The sequence below is a fragment of the Fonsecaea monophora genome (assembly GCF_001642475.1).
Source record: "Fonsecaea monophora strain CBS 269.37 chromosome Unknown Scaff4, whole genome shotgun sequence".
NCBI classification, from domain to species: domain Eukaryota; kingdom Fungi; phylum Ascomycota; class Eurotiomycetes; order Chaetothyriales; family Herpotrichiellaceae; genus Fonsecaea; species Fonsecaea monophora.
Window position 1 is genome coordinate 375,157 of NW_019173935.1, and position 18,246 is coordinate 393,402.

An 18,246-nucleotide genomic window follows, 5' to 3' on the forward strand; every position below is an offset into this window, starting at 1 on the left:
AAATTCCACACGCAATTCCGCGGCTATATACCAAACTACAATCTCGGGAACGGCAGCCTGGGGGATCGAAGTATTTAATGCGAGGTTTGTCACACAGGAAGTAGTCTGATTTGTACACTTTGAACTCGTCCAGCTTCGATTATTGCAAACATGTCCGACAGGTCAATCCGCGAACGTTCTACAGAGCCAGGTCACCTTGAAGAGAAGGTCGAAGCCAGCGGTCATGTGGACCGAGTTGAGTTGAGCGTCGAGCAGAAAACCACCGGCCACCGAGACTACCATGGCATCGACACCACTCATGTACAACCTGGTGCCGATGCTGCCTACGAAGCGAAGATCGCACTTGTCAACGAAGCGTTGATCGATATTGGTATGGGACCGTTCCAGTGGAAGCTCTTCATACTTACTGGTTTCGGGTGGTTTGTGGATAATGTAACTTATCGCTGAAATTTGTATTCCGTGCTGTGACTGAGTGTGGTTTCAGGTCTGGCTACAAGCTATCACCATCGTCGGTCCGGCTATCCAGCGAGAGTTTGCTGTCAAACGCATCGCCTTCCTTACTGTCGCCAAGTACGTTGGTCTCACAATCGGCGCATCGACATGGCCTCTCGCCGCCGACTTTATTGGCCGTCGCCCTGCCTTTAACATCTCACTGCTTTGTTCTTCCCTATCTGCCCTGGTCGCTGCAGGCTCACCGAACTTTGTCGCCATGGCCACGCTCTGTGCTATGATTGGCGTTGGCGCCGGCGGCAATCATGCGGTTGACAGTGCAATCTTCCTGGAATATATCCCGGCCACACACCAACATCTACTGACCGTGCAGTCGGTCTTCTTGGCAACCGGTATTGCTGTAGCTGCTTTGGTCTCCTGGTAAGCTTGGCCCGCAGCAGATTTTTTGATTTATTCAAGAATTTCGTGGATTGACTGATATCTAGGCCCCTCGTCGTCAACTTTACATGCCCTGCCGGGACGCCGCAAAGCGAATGTGGGTTTCACGAGAACATTGGGTGGCGGTATATCTACTGGACCCTAGGTGGCTTTACTCTCTTTCTCAGTTTCTGCCGTTTTATGTTCGGGCTGTACGAAACACCAAAGTATCTGCTGGGGAGAGGGAAAGATGAGGCAGCCGTCAAGGTCATCATGAAGATGGCCGCGCGGGATGGGAAAACGACCTGGCTGACCTTGGCACATCTCCAGGCCGTAGACGCACGGCTGGAAGCAGCTGCACTCCTAGCAGACGACCGCGACTCTCAAAGTGGTGGTGCTGGTTTACACGCCACTGCCAACAAGACGACGATCCAACGATTTATGGCAAAGTGGGCGCCGAGCAAGGTACGAGCACTGTTTTCGACTCCGCGAATGGCTCTCTCCACGAGTATGATGATCGTCCTCTGGACAGCGATTGGAATGTCTTACCCTTTGTACAATTCTTTCATTCCCTTCTATCTGGAAAGAAAGGGTGTCGCGGTCGGCGCCTCAAGTCTGGACATCACATACCGCAACTATACGATCCAAGCGGTTTGTGGTCTACCAGCTGCTATTCTAGGTGGCTTTTCTGTGAGACTGAAGAACGTGGGTCGCAAGGGAACTGGCGCATTTGCATGCATATGTACAGGACTATTTCTGTTTCTGTACACTCAGGCCAGCAACTCTGCGGCCGTCCTCGGCTTCTCCTGTGCGATCTCCTTCTTCCAGTTCCTGATGTACGGATTGCTCTACAGCTATACACCTGAGCTCTTTCCGGCACCGATAAGAGGAACGGGTAATGGTTTGATGATGACATTCAACCGTCTGGCCGGCGTGATGGCTCCTCTCATCGCTGCCTATGTTGGCATTGAGACGGATACTCCTATCTGGCTCTGTGCGTCTCTCCTGACTTTGGCTGGGTTCGTGTGTCTTCTCCTGCCTTATGAAAGCCGGGGACGTGCAGCCTCTTGAGGAGAAACATAAGGGAAATGGGCACATGCCGATTAGGGCCGAATGGGAAAAGTTGTCCAGCATCAGTATAAAGCAATGAGGAGAAATTTCTTTGATGCATTGAAGGATAGTCGTGCGTTCTATCAGGCGTCCTCACATGAACGTTTGTTGAAGGTAATAGATTCTAGCAAATGGAAAGAAAACACATGGGTCTTCGGCTAAGATGACAGGAAGAACAATAACAACACCCTGTCCCCCAAGGCGATGGTAGCCGTCGCATACTAGCATTCAAGCGGGCTGTGGAACAAGCATGTCATGCTTGTGCAAATTGGGCTTCTTGATCGACTACGGCCCACCATTGCGCTCGACTGCTTCGGGTCGTGGTCTGAGTGTCTGTTCCCGAGCCTGGCTTGGTGTTGGGGCTGCCTCCTTGCGTAAAGGAAATCTATCGTAATCGTAGAAGGCCAAGTCCAGATTGTCGACATTCATATAGGGAGCAATATCCGCATTTACGTCGCGTTCAGTTCTCGTGAAACCGCGACCGAGAAATGCCCACATATTCAGCTGGTATCATCAAAAGCATGAAAATTAGCTGGGATTTTCCACAAACTATGGGGAAAGAACAGTAAAAAAAAAAGTCTGAATTACCTTATTGCGAGACTTGATGTGAAAATCTTCCCATCTAGGATGACGGACAACTTCCTGGAAATGTAATGCACTACCTGTACCCTTTGTGAGCTCCTTTCGACAGGTCAGAGATTCAGGCAGTGGAGTGTTATATACCAGGCCAGACTGCGGTGATGCGACCGTCCGATGGTCGCTTGTACCACGAGTTGCAGTGATCTTCCCAGACGGTTCCGTGCAACATGGTTTGGCAGTGCTCGTTGAACTGATCCGTAACATCTTGTCGTGGACAAACGGAGAGGAGGTCTTCTGCCTGAATTTTCTTGATCATCTGGATGGCATAGTCTGCCACAGCACTGATTGAGGCTGTCACTGATCCCGTAAGTACCGGAAAGGTAGGCCCGAAGGTAACTATAAAGCAAATCAGTACTTCTTTGGTTATATCTTGATGTCACCGTAGAAAGCCTTCTGGTTAGACTTGCATAGTCAGAAAGGCAAACAGAACGTACGTATGAAATTTGGAAAATCTGCACCAACAACGTCAGCACGACAAATTTTTGAATCTCTAACATTCGACATACCTGGAACACCGATTCCAAGATATGAATCCGGGTTGGGTGTAAATTTAGCTCTCAGAGAAACACCATTCATGCCCACCACATTGAATCGAGGCAAGTAAGTTGTATCAAACCCAGTCGCGAGGACAATAGCATCAACATCTGCAATCTCGCTACCATCAGCTCCAATCACAGAGGTTTCACGAACTTTGGCCAGTGCTGTGAAATGAGGAAATACGTTCGGCTTTTTCAGTGCTTGCATAAATGCGCGACCCTTGGCTTCAGTGTCAGATTCCTGGATCAAAGGGAATGGAGCCAAGAACGTACCGGAGACGTTCTTCGACAGCCAACGGCGAAATCTGGAACCAACCCCTTCACGAGTGTTTCGTCCTCAAGTTCATCGCGCATGATCTGTTGAAAGCGCGACCGGAGAGCCTCTTGTTCGGGAGAATCCTTGAACAAGGCTTTCCAGACTCTATTTGCCTTCAAGAAATTTCAGTCGATGTATGGGGATAAAGGATTGGAGGCGCCATACTCCTGCTTCATAGACTCGTGCTTGCGAAACCAATTTTGCGTGATCACGGGCAAAACTCTCTTGTTCTTCTTGAGACCCTTGAACTCTGATTGTCAGTATCACGTTGTTGAGGTTGGGCCAGAGAAATGCGAGCCTCACAAACTGGTTTCAGCTAGGCACAAGTCAGTCACGCTGATAAAGTAGTCGATGGGGAGGGGGGTGCACTAACACCGTAGTTTGGTTGAACGGACGCCAGCCAGGACTTGGATCGTATGAAAACGTGCAGTTCTTTCGCATACGGTTGCATTCTGTGCCCGGTGTCAGTGTTGCTTATGGCTTTAAAACTTCTGAGTGACGGCTCCTTCTCACCCGGGAGTCGCTTGTATGCTGGACGACCCTGCTCCTACAATCACGATTTTCTTCCCGGTCCATTCAGCGGCGGTGAAGTCATCAGGCCATTGTGCCGTGTGTACCACTCGACCTTTGAAGGACCCTAATCCCTGAATCTCTGGCAATTTGGGATTGTTAAGCATACCCGTAGCCTGAATAAGTACATCCTGCTCACCATCATCAGCTCTCGAACTAACTGGGCAAAAGGCATTGTTAACAAGTGGTTGGACTTACACATTCGTCCTCCAACACACTCGTGCTTTCATCCGAGTAGGTTTGCTCCACCTTTAGCATCCACTTTCCAAGATCTTCATTCCACGTCGCCTCAATCACACGGCTATTGAACTGCATATACTTACGCAGGTCCCAAACTCGACATACACGATCGAGGTATTTCCAGATAGAATCACTGGACGAGTACAGTTCGGACCAGTATGGCTAGTGATTGACAAAAGGTTAGACTTTGACCCCATAGCCCTCAAGCACCCAGTTGTAGCCTCGCTTACATTCAGTGCGAAATTATATACGTAAGAATGACTTGGAACTGGGAGTTCTGGCGTCAGTAAAAGTACTTGACTGCTATATCGATGGTGAATAACTTGCCGTCACAGGAGCACTTAGGGTAGCGATTTTCCAGCCACGTCCCGCCAATATCACCATTCTTTTCATAAATGACGTGTTCGACATTCTCAAGTTCATTCTGAAAGCGATATGCATACATTATGCCTGAGAAGCCAGCACCTATGGTGACGATTCGCATTCGACGATTTCCTGGGTCTAGGTAAGTGACGTCAGGGACGAAATACCCATTCGAACTCGTGTGCGGCGGCGGTTCTCGCTGGTCTCTATCCATTTTCTCGCGCTTTGATAGACTGGTTGGCTTATCCCTTTTAGTACAATAAGCTATCCCGGATGCCATGCGCCTTGGAAGAGTGCGGTTTAACAGAATAAATCAAAATTCCCTTGCGCAGTCCAACTCGACGTATGTCACTTCATTCAATCGGATTGGGGTGGGCTTTGGGTTAAATAGAGCGGACTATGTGTCGGCCTTGAAGCTTTCCCATCCGAGGTACCATTGATGGACGCAAGTCTTGCGAATACTCCAGGACCAATGCTGTCAGCTAACTGTTGGCCCATCAATTAGTTGTCTTGGTAATTCCGAACCTCTTGTCATAATACATAAACTAATAACCCGCATAAATCCTTGTCAGACGAGCTTAGGTGTCGTGTCCCCGGAAGCCAACATCATACAGTCAACGATTCCGGATTTCCGGTCCCGGTACGGCGACTCTGTAGAAGAGCCCTTCAATGTTCCACGGTAATTCGGCCCACGTTAGATGAGCTCGTAGCGTTGAGAGGCCACGGGATGATAACTGCCATGTCACAGACGGTCCGGGAACTTTCGTTGCTTCTCCAGAGACAGTCCTGCCGACGGACATCAGATTCGTCCGCAAAGCGCCCATGTTTGACTTGGCTCGTCAATTATAGAAGCTTCGACTCAAAGACTCAGATAAATCATTGGCGACAAACCCACGCTACTCGACTTTGCGATCCTAGCGGAAGGAGGCACCCGTGAGTCACTTCATCTGACCTTGACATGAAGAGGTTTCGCATGGCAGTGATCTTGCTACATATGTGAGATCTTGCGCGAAGGTCTGTACATATGTACCCATGTCCAGAGTTTTATCGTGATATCCCCGACTGTCTGCGACCTACTCCGCAACAGGAAAATGTACCGCATCCTATTGAAATTGACTTTCTGGCATTCCCCAAGTTGCGAGACGCGCTGATTGATCGTCCCGAGATCTATCAGAGCCAAAAACGCGCATTCGAGCGGAATTTCGCCAGTTGTTTAAGGCTTCAGTGGCCGGAAGCCAAACCACTCTTGATCATGAACGATGAGGGTGAGATCGGGCTCGACCCTGCCTTTGAGGCATTTGCCGAAAATATTGACCACGGGGTCTTTATTGATGAATGGCACGACGCATATCCAACATTTAGCGAGTTTTGTCAATCGTGTGGGGATTTGAACGGTCTGTTGACAATGAGTCCAAGACTGCTGGCGCAAACACGATCCGTACCCGGCCCTTATTTTGATATGGATAGATGGCAAATCATGCTCTGTTACAAAAACCGTTGATCCGTCAAGCTGGCTCGGCTTCCCCTTCAACTTGGGATTTCTAGTGAGATATTGCGTTTCAGCGTGTCCGGATACGTGATACGGGTTACCCATACATACAAAGTCCATATATATGAGGAAGTGACCTGTGAGTCGTCCCGTTTTCAAGCCCTCCGCAGAGTGAATAGCTACGGTCGCCACATGCGCGATTTCTTCACAAATTTTTATATCTGGAAAGTCCTTCTCAGACGGCGGTGAGGTGAACAGCCAACAGACGGCCAATTCTCTTGATTCTTGCTAATGGTCGCTAGATGGGTGGAAATTATGAGCTGGACCACCGCCGCTTAAATAACAAGCCCCGAGGTGGCACTGAGGTACGAAATGACCTGTGCTTCCCGTAGCGGGGTCCCAGTCCTTCGGCATATATATCTACCCGAAAATGATATGGCAAGATTTAAGAATGAAGTAGAATGGAAATGCCGTGGTGATCTTTCAAGCTATTTGGAGCACGGAGGCTCCATCTAGACTCCTAAAGCGGAGAGTCACGCTGTCAACATGGACAGGAATATTAAAATTGACCTTTTAGGAATCCTTCAATTAGCGCTCATAAATTAGAATGAAGATCCATCCCCAAAGGTCTCCGATTAGGTTCGCCCATGTCCAGGCCCTCAGCAGCGTGAATATTTGCCCCCCGGTGGACAACGGAACATTCCTTCCTTTGGTAATTGACGGTCGAAAGCCTCATTGCAGATAAATGTTATTGCAATATGGCGCCTTCGAAGGAATTCTGGCCGAGAGACCGCGACATATGCTTGCTAGCCTTGGGACAATCATCTGGAAATAGATCCTGTTTATCACCCAAGAGTCCGCTCCATGTTGGTAGCCTACTGTACTTTGTTGTACCTGTAGTGACCCTGACGCTGTGATCGAGGTAATCCTCATGTCCTTCTGGGGGAGATGCTCGGTTTCGCTGGTCCAACCTCTTCCATCGCGAATAGGGGTACTGACATGCCCTGAGTCAAACAGTGTTCCCATGTTTGTCTTTCTGGGCCCGGCGGATTTCCATGGCTTCCGTCGTGTAAAGTAGTCCATAACTATCAGAAGCTACTAAAGCATTGCTGATACTGTGGACGAGAATCTTCATGTTGCAACGATTGATTTGATCCAGTGATTTGATCCAATGATTTGACTTGACATCTGGTCTCAAGATCAAGCACTCTCGAGATGATCTAGCAAGTTCCCGCGCACCCATGAGAGCAATACCCTGAGCTTGTGTACTGGCTCCGAGGACTCCCATTTCTCCTGAACGGCTTTAGAAGGTTTAAAGTGGATGTTTTGTACAGCTCGATAAGCTGCAACGGTGACTGATATGTGCAAACTTGTCAGCTCTGGGGCCATTGGTCTGAAAACGAATGTCTCAAAGAAAGAAGACTTGAGTGTTGGGCAGAGATCTAAGTGAGCACAACTGCTGTCTAGCCAAGCGCAAGCTTCGTGACCATGCTCACCGTATTCCCAGCCGAGTCGTGAGAATAATTAATCTTGCTATCGAAGCTCCAGAACACCCTCCCAATTGATTAGCATACACACTCCGGCGGACCCATCAAATGAACGGCATGATAGCATTCTTTAGTTATGGGACTAATACCAGCTCCTGGGCAATTCTACTCCATGATACAATTGAGCCAGACGAAGGGGTTACAGAATCGTTACACGCGACTCGTAAAAGCCGGCCAGGTCTCCCGTGAAATTCTACAGATATTAATTTACAGTTCCCCTAATACGGTTCAACCAATAATCATAGTGAAATTGTTAACCTCGGATGTCGTGGGGACCATCACATGTCATAGCTACTCAGGGACGTGGTCATCGTGGTAGGAGCAGTACTCGTGGACGTGGGCACGGAGGTAGCAATCTGAATCGATGATTAGATCCTACCAGTGGATAATGACTCCAGTGAGTGTCTCACAAAAGAAGCAAGAAATCTCTAATTCGGAGATTTCTTTGGCTACAAGCATTGCAGAGGAAGATCCTCACTGCCCGTTACGTCAACTAGCTGGTATGCACTGTACTCTTCAAAACTAGACCACTTTGACCGAGGGCAACAGGGCAACTACGTTTACTCGTAGGGGAGCCGAATCCTCCCTTCACCGCCACATGCTGGGAAATGGGCTTCACCGCAACCAGTAAGTTACCATCCGTTGTCATCCATGCCCTAAGTCAGCGCGCTACTTAGCCTCCCCGTAGATGTCTCCGTATTACAAGCCTGGACGACTCGTCCACTGTTGAAAGCTCCACAAAACTCGCGATCGAGACCGCTCGTCACCATTGTGGGGCCCCAGATTTCCTGGAGCTCACACAATCAAGAATTGGAGAGGGGTTTGCAGTGCAGCTTGGCTGGGGTTCAAGGAATTCCGGAGTTCCGCAAGCTTGTAGCTGGCCTCTTGGAGGCAAGGAGAAATTCAGTCTCTCAGCCTTCGAATTCATCCTTGGTCAACAAGCACAATTTTATGAATGGCGGCCCTATGAGAAGAACTACTAATGCTCTTTCCAATCAATGTGTCTGTCAGTTTGATCCGGTCCGGTATTGATTCCGAGCAGCGAACATTGTTGCTAAAAGGATGAAATGACAGCACGCCTAATTGGGGAGAGCGACCCAAGAGCGGTAAGGCTGCGAAATAAAGGGATTATTTCTGGGCAGCGATGGCCGCATATTGCCAAGAGTCACGTGCCAATATCCTTAGTCAGCTTCAACACTGTCGATCACATGATATTGGCCATTAGGTCTCAACTCGCACGGTAGGTAACAGGAGTGCTCACATCTTGTTGATGAGTTAATCGATTTGATAACAACCTATTATCAACGCATGCCATGTCTTATCATAAGGTCGACACCAAATAGTACTGCCAGGACGCAAGGGTATCACGATGCCTTGGTAGGTTGGATGAAACTGACCGTCACTCAAAGATTAGATAGAGATGGGAAATAACCAAATTTTCGACCTGGAGGACATTGTCTCTTAGCTACGCACTGCCACGGGAGCATAGATAGGGAGCAGAGTTCCGTTTCATGTGATTCTATTCTAAGCTCCGTTGCTTGTCACGATATAGAACATACTTTACTAGGAGCTGCGTGTTGCGTTAACAAGGTGTACCAGTGTTCCTTCCGTGAGTCCACCTACCTTAGGAAAACAGTCTTGACTTGGGTGTAAGCAAGGATACTATCGAAGCCACCCTCGCTCCCGTAGCCTGATTGCTTGACCCCGCCAAAAGGAGTTTGGGCGCTCACCATCATCATTGAATTAATACAGACGGTGCCGGACTCTATAGCACTCACCATCCTCTCTGCCCTGTCGACTTGCTTGGTGAAGACCCCGGCCATCAAACCAAACTCGGTATCGTTGGCCAGAGCAATGACCTCCTCCTCGGTCGAGAAGCGCTTCACCACCGAGACTGGTCCAAATATCTCTTCTTTGTAGACCTTTGCGTTCGGAGTAGGATCTGCGAAGACGGTCGGATGGATGAAGTAGCCCTGTTGATATCCGAAATTCCATGGTCAGCAGATGTAACATGCGGCGACTAGCCTGTGTAACCGGCACTCGACTGACCTTGTCCCCCATTCGGTCGCCCCCAAGGACCAGCTTCGCTTCGCCTTTCCCGCTTTCGATGTATGCCTGGACACGCTCGAATTGTAGCTTGTCGGCCACGGGGCCATAAGTCGTGGATGGATCGCTGGGGATGCCTTTGCCGCCGGCCATCTGTTTCAAGATTGCAGTATAGCGGCCGAGAAAAGCGTCGTACACCTCGCTCTGAACGTAGACTCTCGATCCAGCGATACAGTACTGGCCACAGTTGGCAGTTATGGCGGTCGCAGCCCTGGAACCTGGCTTAGTCACCACGCGTGCTTGTTGAGTCAAGACGAGAACGACGGTCATCTTGGACTTACCAGAAAGCGGCAGCGTCGAGGTCGGCATCTTCAAATACGATGACGGGGCTTTTCCCGCCGAGTTCCAGAGTCACGCGCTTCAAATTCGACTTGGCCGCTGCCTCCTGCACTTTCTTGCCTGTTGAAATGGAGCCTGTGAAGCTTATCTGCGGGTACCCTTGAGATCGAAGCACTCTGAACGTTGTGGTGGTAGAAGGGCTTACCTTTCGAATCCTCATATGTGATGCCATCAGCGTACCAAGTTTTCCATCGCCAGGGAGGACTTGGAAAACCCCCGGTGGAAATCCCGCCTGACGAAAGAGGTCGGCCGCGTAGAGCGCCCCTAGGGGGGTCTTCTCACTCGGTTTCAGGATTATAACATTGCCCGTGGCCAGTGCTGGGCCGGCCTTCATGACGACAGAGGCAATCTGGAAAGTGGTCGACGTCAGCCCCATGTTCATCTTACTCGTCCACTCATGGCGGGCATGAGCTGGGTATCTGAGCAGGGCATTTGACCGGGCCATTCCATGCCAAAAGTGCTCCAACCACGCCGATCGGCTCCCTTCGCACGGACTTTGTAAACCCGTTGTCCTTGAGATGTGTTTCCCCGGTGACCTTGTCACACCAGCCAGAGTAGTCTATGGACGATGCATGCCATGTATCAGCAGATATTCCCGGACTACGGGCCTCGCCCCCGGCGGTAAATGCTCACATCGAATGCCCTCCACGGCAACTGCAACATCAACGTCCAGGTGAGGCTTGATTGGTCTGCCAAAGGAATGAGATTCCAACTGAGACATCATGTCCGCGTGGACCGGATCGTTGAAGAGGTCGGCAAGTTTCCACATGCACTGTCTCCGTGCCGCGGTGCTCATGGTCCGCCACGGGCTCGAGCGTTGAAATGCATCTTCGGCTGACTTGACAGCAAGATCCAGGTCCTCTGATGATGCATTCGGGATCTTCGACGTAAGAACCTTACCGTCAGCTGGATCGGTAACTGTGAGACTGGGAAAGAGTTAGCTAGATCCTTTCAAACAGAGCCAGGAACGTCGTCTCTTACTACACAGAGCTTTGAGAATCAATGTACTATTTCCAAAGATGTTAGCTATGTTGTGAGTGTCATTTCTAATCGACCGATCCGCATCCTTACTTCATTGTTAATGTACACTTTGCCTTCAAGCCGACGGATTACTTCGTCCATACTGTTTTCCTTTTCGGGCCCGGCGCAAAAAGATTCACAATAGGCTCTTTCAGATGACAAGAGTTCAAGGACACGAGCTCTAAACCCTATGGCAAAAGTCACGAATTCTTAGGCTTGCCCTTAAAAATTGCTTTCATTTTCTAGTTGGAGAAATATCAATTTGGCCGCCAGGATGCAGTGGATCTGTGGCCGGGCGACTCGTGGTCAACGACCAGGTCGTCCCTGTGTTTAATCCCGTATTTTAGGTCCTATTATAGTTACTCCATGCCTACGGGTTCGCAGGCCTGATGACATTTGGGACAATTCTACCTACAGGCTGTGCATGTGCTATCCGTCCGCCACACAATGGCAATTTCAGCAGATCTTCCACAATCTATGAAAGCAGTCGTCTTTCAGCAGGTCGGTCGGATCTCCATTCAAAAATCACTTCGAAAGAGCCTGCTCACGCCATCAACAGGCAAACGGACGACTTGCAGTCACCGAAAAACCACTTCCAGAGCTCGCGCCTGGCGACCTACTTGTGAAAGTGGTTGCTGCTAGCCTCTGCGCATCTGACATTGTCCCATGGCAAGGGTTTCTAGGCGACCCCAAAGGTATCGTACCGGGACATGAAGGCGTTGGGATCGTGGTCAAAGGTGCGGATTACATCTGTAAGCGCGGATGGTTCGACGCGACTGACAGCAGCCTCCGCAATTTAGTCGAAGAACCTGTTCGCGGCTTTAAGGTGGGAGATAGGGTGGGCTTCGTGAACGCGATTCGCACCTGTGGCTCCTGCGCTGCATGTCTAGGTAAGTCATAACTGTTCGATTAACCGTTCTCTGAACTTTTCGTATCTTCTTCGACTCAATAAGCAAACTTTAGCGGGTCATGGGCAATGTTGCGAGAACGGCAAGAAGAATCAAGGGTTCCATCTGGACGGTTTCTTTGCTCAATATACTGTCGTCGATTGGCAATTTACTGTCAAGATCCCCGACAGCTTACCGCTGGAGAAGTATGCGCCATGGTGAAGTTGTTCATGAAGTGTATCCACGGATTGACTGTCATGACAGGCTATCACCACTCTTCTGTGCCGGAATCACGGCGTACGGTGCCGTCAAGAAGGTTGACGCCCCAGGTCGCGGGTACCTGGGTGTCTTTGGGCTGGGAGGGGTGGGGACCTTAGTTGTGCGCTTTGCCGTTGCCCTGGGATATACAGTCATCGGGTTCGATGTCTCACCCACAGCGAGGTCGTCTGCGTCCAATTACGGGGCAACAGAGGTCGTGGACCCTTCCGACCTCCAATCTACAAAGCAGGCAGTTGAGAAGATCACGAACGGGAAAGGCTTGGATGGAGCAGTGGTTGCAGTAGGATCACAGGCTGCATACGAAGGTGCATTGGAAACTATCGGGTTCGGGAAGTAAGTTTTTGTGTTTCACTTCGTGCAACCAAGTACATTGTATATTGTGTGCTGATCGATCCTAAGGACCCTTGTCACAGTCGGCGTTCCACATGGACCAATCCAATTCAACCTTCTGCCTATGATTCAGAAGATGGTAGTGGTGAAAGGAACTCAAACTGGGTGTCCTCTGGAGCTGCGGGAGATGCTGGACGTTGTTCAAAGACACAGAATCATCCCTGAGGTGGAAATTAGTGATTTAGAAGCGGTACCAGATCTCTTTGCGAAATTGGTCGAGGGCAAAGCAACTACCAAGCTTGGTGTCAGGATGGATTGAGGTCAATGCGGCGCTCGGTATCTAAGTAACGACTACTATAACCCAAAATTATCCTTTCCTAAATTCCAAGATCCGACAAGAAGTCCGGGGCTGGGTCCAAGGACAAGTGGACCTTACAAGTGGACCTTTCACAATCGAGGGCACTCTGCCTCCCGCGGATGCAATTCCGGTTGATCAGACTGGAATTCTTAGCCTGTATGTCGAAGGTACGACGCCTATCGTTCACAATCTTTCTTCGATCGATGTCAACGGATTGTAGGAAGAGATATACACTGCAAGTCATCTAAGTCGGCCCCTTGATTACCCTTTTCCATCTTCGCATCGCGCAAGCCGTGTCAGGATCTTCTTGTTTGTCCTTTTTTAAAGTAAAGAACAAAGCACGTATGGCAACAAGCGGCCACTTATCCGACATTGGACCCGTCGGAACTCGTCTCTTTATCAACAACGAGTTTGTTAAGGCCCAAAGAGAGAGAAAAATTCCTAGTCGTCAACCCAGCGACTGAAGAGGTCTTCTAGCACATTCACGAAGTAGTCGCTACCGACGTAACCCTAGTAGTGGATACCACAGAGGCGGCTTGGTGGCCCCCCATCTACTTACTGTATGTATGTACCGAGTACCTCGTACACCGTACGCCGTACCGAGTGCGAGGTAGATAGGCTCCTTTGCTCCGAGCCTACTTTGCCAACGATGGCATCCCATCATCTGAGGGAGGACCCTTACGCATATTCTCGGATCAAGTCTACCTGGGTCCCTCTAGACAGACGCCAGGGGTGCAATGCTTCAAACGCGCGGCCGTGGTTGCCCTCTATACTTTGAACACTACAGTGCACTGCCTCGTGACTCGCTCAAAGCTCTCTTATGCAATACTGTGCAATGAGGTGTCAACTCCCGGCTTCCATTCCTGTGTTTCGTTGGCCATGCGTGGCAGGGTCCACACCGCCCCCTGGTGTTCCGTACCCAACGCAAACGAAAGAGATGGCCATGATTAATTCAACAGCCCCGCAATAGATGCTAGTACTCCTGTTAGTGTTAATTGTCTTAGTCCTTGCACAATACATGAAGGAAACCTCTCTTCGGTCTTTTGCATGGTCAAGAAAGGCGAAATGTAAGATTGCATGAAATTGACCAGGCTTGTTATGTAGATAGACGAAAGTAATTTCCTCACGGCTGACCATTTTGCGGCGACAACTCGCCGATCCACCATACAGGAGAATCCTAACTATGTCTTCATGGTTGTTGTTGTTATTATGAACCCCTTCCCGTTAGGCTTCCGCATTCCACTGCTATGTTTCTTGTATCCATTTCGTATTCTCCCGTTCTGCGACTCTCATCAACTCAGGCGACCGGGCCAGGTCGTCCATCTGATACGGTAGTGGCACATTCTTGCCCCGGCGCACATAAGTAGTCTCGCGCGGGCCAGATAAGTCTATAGTAGATGCGACGGTCACAGAGGAACCAGTACCGGTACGAAAAATCACTTGTATATATGTTATTTCTCTCTAAAAATCCATCACGCAAAGACCCCCTTCTCCACAACAAGGGCGAATCACGAATCCGAAATCCTCGAGTTCGAGTCCCGGTTACGGCAAAAAGTGATTGAGGTCCTGTCAGGTCAAAGCTAACCCTCTGGGTTAGTGGGTATCAGGACCCTGGATTACTTCCTGCCATCCCTTCGAGACAGAACATTCCCTCCCTCCCTCCGAGATTCAAGTCCTATCAGATCAATCTAACACCGGTTAGGGGCAGTAGGACCACGACGACATCAACCACCCTCGTAGTATAAATTCCGTAGTATAACCGGCCGGCCGAAAAAAACCAACTCCGAAAGGGGCGAGTTTTCCTTATCACAGACCAGTAGGTTGAGCTGTTCTGTGATACGTTTTTTGCCATTTTGACGGGAGATCTTGGTCTGGGAGAGGAAGGGAGGCACACTATCTATCTGTCTCAGAGTTTTATTCTAGTGCACGACAGTTCATGTCAGCGTTGTGAAGACAGGCTTGAAGCCAGTCACTCGTGGGTTTACGGGGGAAGTATGTTCAGTCCCCGGAGGATCTTCCTCACACAAGGCACAACGCAGAAAGCGGAAATATTAATGCACTGATAATGACTTCTGCAAGATGCGGCTACACATTGAAAAAGCTTCATACATTGTATGCATTGGCACGTAATACATACCACAACGCTACAGCTTGGGCACTAATAAGAAGCTTTTAGCGTGCTGCCCACCCAGGTGGACCCTATGGTGGCCCTTGTTGAACTGCGGCTCCTGGTGCTTGACGTGCGGGTTATCCCACTCGGGCAATACCATGGTCTTGCCCGAGATCTGCAGCCGCAGGCCCTCGCCCTTTTCGTAGACAATCCCCATGGGCCAGATACCGATGTTCATCTCGACCACGTTCCCAGGCTCGACGTAGTCGGCCCGCAGGTGTGGATGGACGGGACAATACTCTGTCGACTTGTCCGGGTCGATCGCCCGGTGCGAGGCGCGCAGGATGCCCGTTGGCCCGAGATACTTGGTCGGGTTGACGTTGGCGACCTCCTTGACGGATTTGACAGGGAGTTCATGCAGAGGCACATTGGACTGCTCCATCAGTTCGCCGTCGACGGACAATTTGCGCAGCATGACATAAATGTCCAGGTCGTTGTGTTCTTTGCACGACACAAAGATCTTAAGTTTCGAGAAGCCCGCCAGCGTCGTCCGCTCGGGGAAGATGTAGTCGTACGTCACCATGTCGCCATTGGTCGAGTCGTAAGAATGCACTGCCTCGGCTGCGCTGGGCGAGTCTGCGAGGGTCTTGTTGGACGTGAGGTACAGCTTGGTGTATTTTGTGCGGGGGATCGGGTAGTCGGTCTCGACCTGGTCGTAGAGAGGGTACTACATAGGTTTTGGGTAGGTTGTTAGTCTTGTGAAGCAAGGGGAAGAGTGTACTATGCAGATAGATGCCTACCTTTTCCCCAAACCGATACATCGACACTCGCACTTTCGGCGTATTCTCCCACCCATTGTCCTCACCCTTGAGGTACCGTGTGAAGAAGCGGTCCAAGTCGTCCACAGAGCGGTAGTGGTAATCCTCGTACCACTCCTGGTGTGGGTGGAAACGAAGCCACTTTTTATCCGTAGCTGTATCTCTCCACGCCCGGACTGAGCCCATGGTGTGCAGCATGGTCGAGTACGAGGCAAGGATGTACGAGGGAATCTTGATGCGACTAAAGTCGACGCGCTTCGATTCCCAGTACGCGTCGTAGAATTCATGGGCGTTGCCCATCTCGGTGACGGCTTCTTGGAGACCGTGGCCTTGTGAAACGGAGGAGGATTAGCTCGAGGTAGGAGGGGGACCAATGTATGTGACAACTACTTGTAACTCACCTGGAATACCCATCAGAACCCATTTCAAGAAAGGCGCCCACGGGATTCCTCCCCGCCGGCTCAGATCACGGTAGACGTCGCTGAGTCCTTCCCATGGGGCAATGGCTTTGAGATGAGGCGGCTGCTCCATTGCGGCCCAGTACTGGACGACGCCGAGCCACGAGTTGCCAGCCATGCCAACGGCGCCGTTGCACCATTCGTACTTGGCCGCGAACTCGATGATGTCGTAACAATCCTCGCCTGCAAATATCATCAGCAAGGCTGGACTTTCAATTCACAAGTCCACGCTGACGGAAGGGATCGATCTACTTGCCCTCTTTGCGACCAAAGTAATGTAGATTTCCCTCACTGTCGAATGATCCGCGGGCGTTTGGGTCAAGAATCGCATAGCCCCGACGACACCATTCGTTGGGGTCAGGACTATGTTTGGTATTATCAGTCGGCCGGCCAGGATGGCAAGCTTGATTCTGGGGTGACTAACCCTTCAAATTTCTCCAGACCGCTCTGGCGACTCTTGGGCACTCCGACACGGTAGGGCACCACGTCCATCAAGTTCGCTCCGCCGCCTCCTTTTCCGTATGGCGAGTATGGCATGATGATGGGGATCTTCTTGTCGCCCGTGTCGGCGGGTCGGTAGATGTCTGCATATATCTAATGGCAGATTGTTAGCAAAACGGTTTGTTGTCTCCAGTACACCGTAATGAATACCTTGACTCCATCTCGCATGACAATCTCAACGTCCTTCTCAAAGATGATATCCAGCTCCAACGGCATGTTCTCGGGCGTCTTTTGCCATCCTCGCGGCAGCACGCGCTTCTCGTACCCAAACGGGATGGTGACCACTTTCACGGGCCTGTTGGGCTCGTCCCCCGGGATTGCCTCTTGCCATATCCACTCGAACCCGTCGTTGGGGATGGTCCCCTTGTTGTAGCCCGGCCAGGATTTATCGATTGGCATTTTTGGATTTTCTAGCCGTTGCGAAACTATCAAATGAGGAGAAATGTGATTGTGAGTGTTGGCCTTGGCTTATCCCGTGTGCTCGTGCATGGTATATGGAAATTTGGTAAGTGGGCGTCATGGCCTTATTTGAACCGTTTGATCTCAGGCTCAAGTACGAGGAGGAGGCTGCAGAGAGCGCGGGCGCAGTGCCGGCCGGAAGGTCCTTCGAGACTCCATACATGGTGGTAGGTGTTTAGGAAGGGAGAGTTTGAGCACCGTTTGTACGAGTGTTTACCATGCTGGATTGTTGGTGGCCGGGATAGAAAAAAGCCGTTCCTAGTAGTTGACGATGATCGTCCCCATACTTTTTTTGGATGGAGTTGGATGGGCCATGGCAAAGGATGTCACAGCCAGTCAGGTCCCGCAACGTCCACCCAACTCGGGACTTGGCGCTTTACCACTTCCAGCATCGCCATTTCTTGTGATTCGGTCTTCTGAATGCCGTGCTGAGAAATCTAGTCTCTGGAATCCTCCTCTCGGGGGCTTGCCGGGTTGCTGAGACCAAACCCTTTCAGCCTTGCATGAGCGACGGTGTTTAAAGTCAACACCGAGACACCACTTGCCACAAAATTGGCTCTCAATACCTGCTACCAGCTATAACTGTCAAACCTCTATGCGTCGGCTGGAAGCGACAAGCCTTTAAGAGCAAGCAGAAGAACATTTGGTAGGTAGAGCGCACCACTCAGTGAATATGAACGTCTACGACAGCTAGTTGATTGTAGCGACCGTCTCCCTCTAATAAATCCAAACTGTGCCTCTCCAGAGGTGACAGCCAGTCTTAGCTGAGCGTTCACCATCGGCGATGATTGTCTGGCCGAGACGACTTTTCATTGATAAATTCGAATATTGACTTCCAGTGTCAAGCTTGGAGTTGAGTAATCATTAAAAATATACGGAATTGTAAGCTGTTGCTACTGCAAAG

The 18,246-nt window shown here is 50.3% G+C and overlaps 5 protein-coding genes across 5 annotated transcripts; 2 read left to right on the forward strand and 3 right to left on the reverse strand.

Annotated features, from left to right (window-relative positions):
• Positions 1 to 150: 150 nt before the first annotated feature.
• On the forward strand, positions 151 to 1,938 carry AYO21_01128 (hypothetical protein; the record flags this gene model as incomplete). The annotated part of the gene is made up of 3 exons (XM_022651112.1): positions 151 to 432; positions 485 to 870; positions 936 to 1,938. 3 exons carry the CDS (start codon positions 151 to 153, stop codon positions 1,936 to 1,938), a joined length of 1,671 nt encoding a protein of 556 aa, XP_022516590.1.
• A 324-nt stretch (positions 1,939 to 2,262) lies between these two features.
• AYO21_01129 (hypothetical protein) lies at positions 2,263 to 4,855 on the reverse strand (the record flags this gene model as incomplete). The annotated part of the gene is made up of 12 exons (XM_022651113.1): positions 2,263 to 2,481; positions 2,566 to 2,658; positions 2,711 to 2,952; positions 3,051 to 3,068; positions 3,123 to 3,372; positions 3,426 to 3,573; positions 3,634 to 3,716; positions 3,776 to 3,784; positions 3,842 to 3,920; positions 3,982 to 4,169; positions 4,237 to 4,411; positions 4,575 to 4,855. 12 exons carry the CDS (start codon positions 4,853 to 4,855, stop codon positions 2,263 to 2,265), a joined length of 1,785 nt encoding a protein of 594 aa, XP_022516591.1.
• A 4,441-nt stretch (positions 4,856 to 9,296) lies between these two features.
• Positions 9,297 to 11,244, reverse strand: AYO21_01130 (hypothetical protein; the record flags this gene model as incomplete). The annotated part of the gene is made up of 8 exons (XM_022651114.1): positions 9,297 to 9,650; positions 9,727 to 9,994; positions 10,065 to 10,210; positions 10,268 to 10,471; positions 10,560 to 10,681; positions 10,756 to 11,048; positions 11,104 to 11,129; positions 11,194 to 11,244. The coding sequence occupies 8 exons, from the start codon at positions 11,242 to 11,244 to the stop codon at positions 9,297 to 9,299; spliced, it is 1,464 nt and encodes a 487-aa protein (XP_022516592.1).
• A 345-nt stretch (positions 11,245 to 11,589) lies between these two features.
• AYO21_01131 (hypothetical protein) lies at positions 11,590 to 12,957 on the forward strand (the record flags this gene model as incomplete). Its single annotated transcript, XM_022651115.1, has 5 exons — positions 11,590 to 11,643; positions 11,702 to 12,032; positions 12,106 to 12,235; positions 12,294 to 12,641; positions 12,708 to 12,957. 5 exons carry the CDS (start codon positions 11,590 to 11,592, stop codon positions 12,955 to 12,957), a joined length of 1,113 nt encoding a protein of 370 aa, XP_022516593.1.
• A 2,183-nt stretch (positions 12,958 to 15,140) lies between these two features.
• On the reverse strand, positions 15,141 to 17,282 carry AYO21_01132 (hypothetical protein; the record flags this gene model as incomplete). Its single annotated transcript, XM_022651116.1, has 6 exons — positions 15,141 to 15,833; positions 15,907 to 16,253; positions 16,326 to 16,565; positions 16,675 to 16,745; positions 16,807 to 16,976; positions 17,034 to 17,282. The coding sequence occupies 6 exons, from the start codon at positions 17,280 to 17,282 to the stop codon at positions 15,141 to 15,143; spliced, it is 1,770 nt and encodes a 589-aa protein (XP_022516594.1).
• Positions 17,283 to 18,246: the final 964 nt, after the last annotated feature.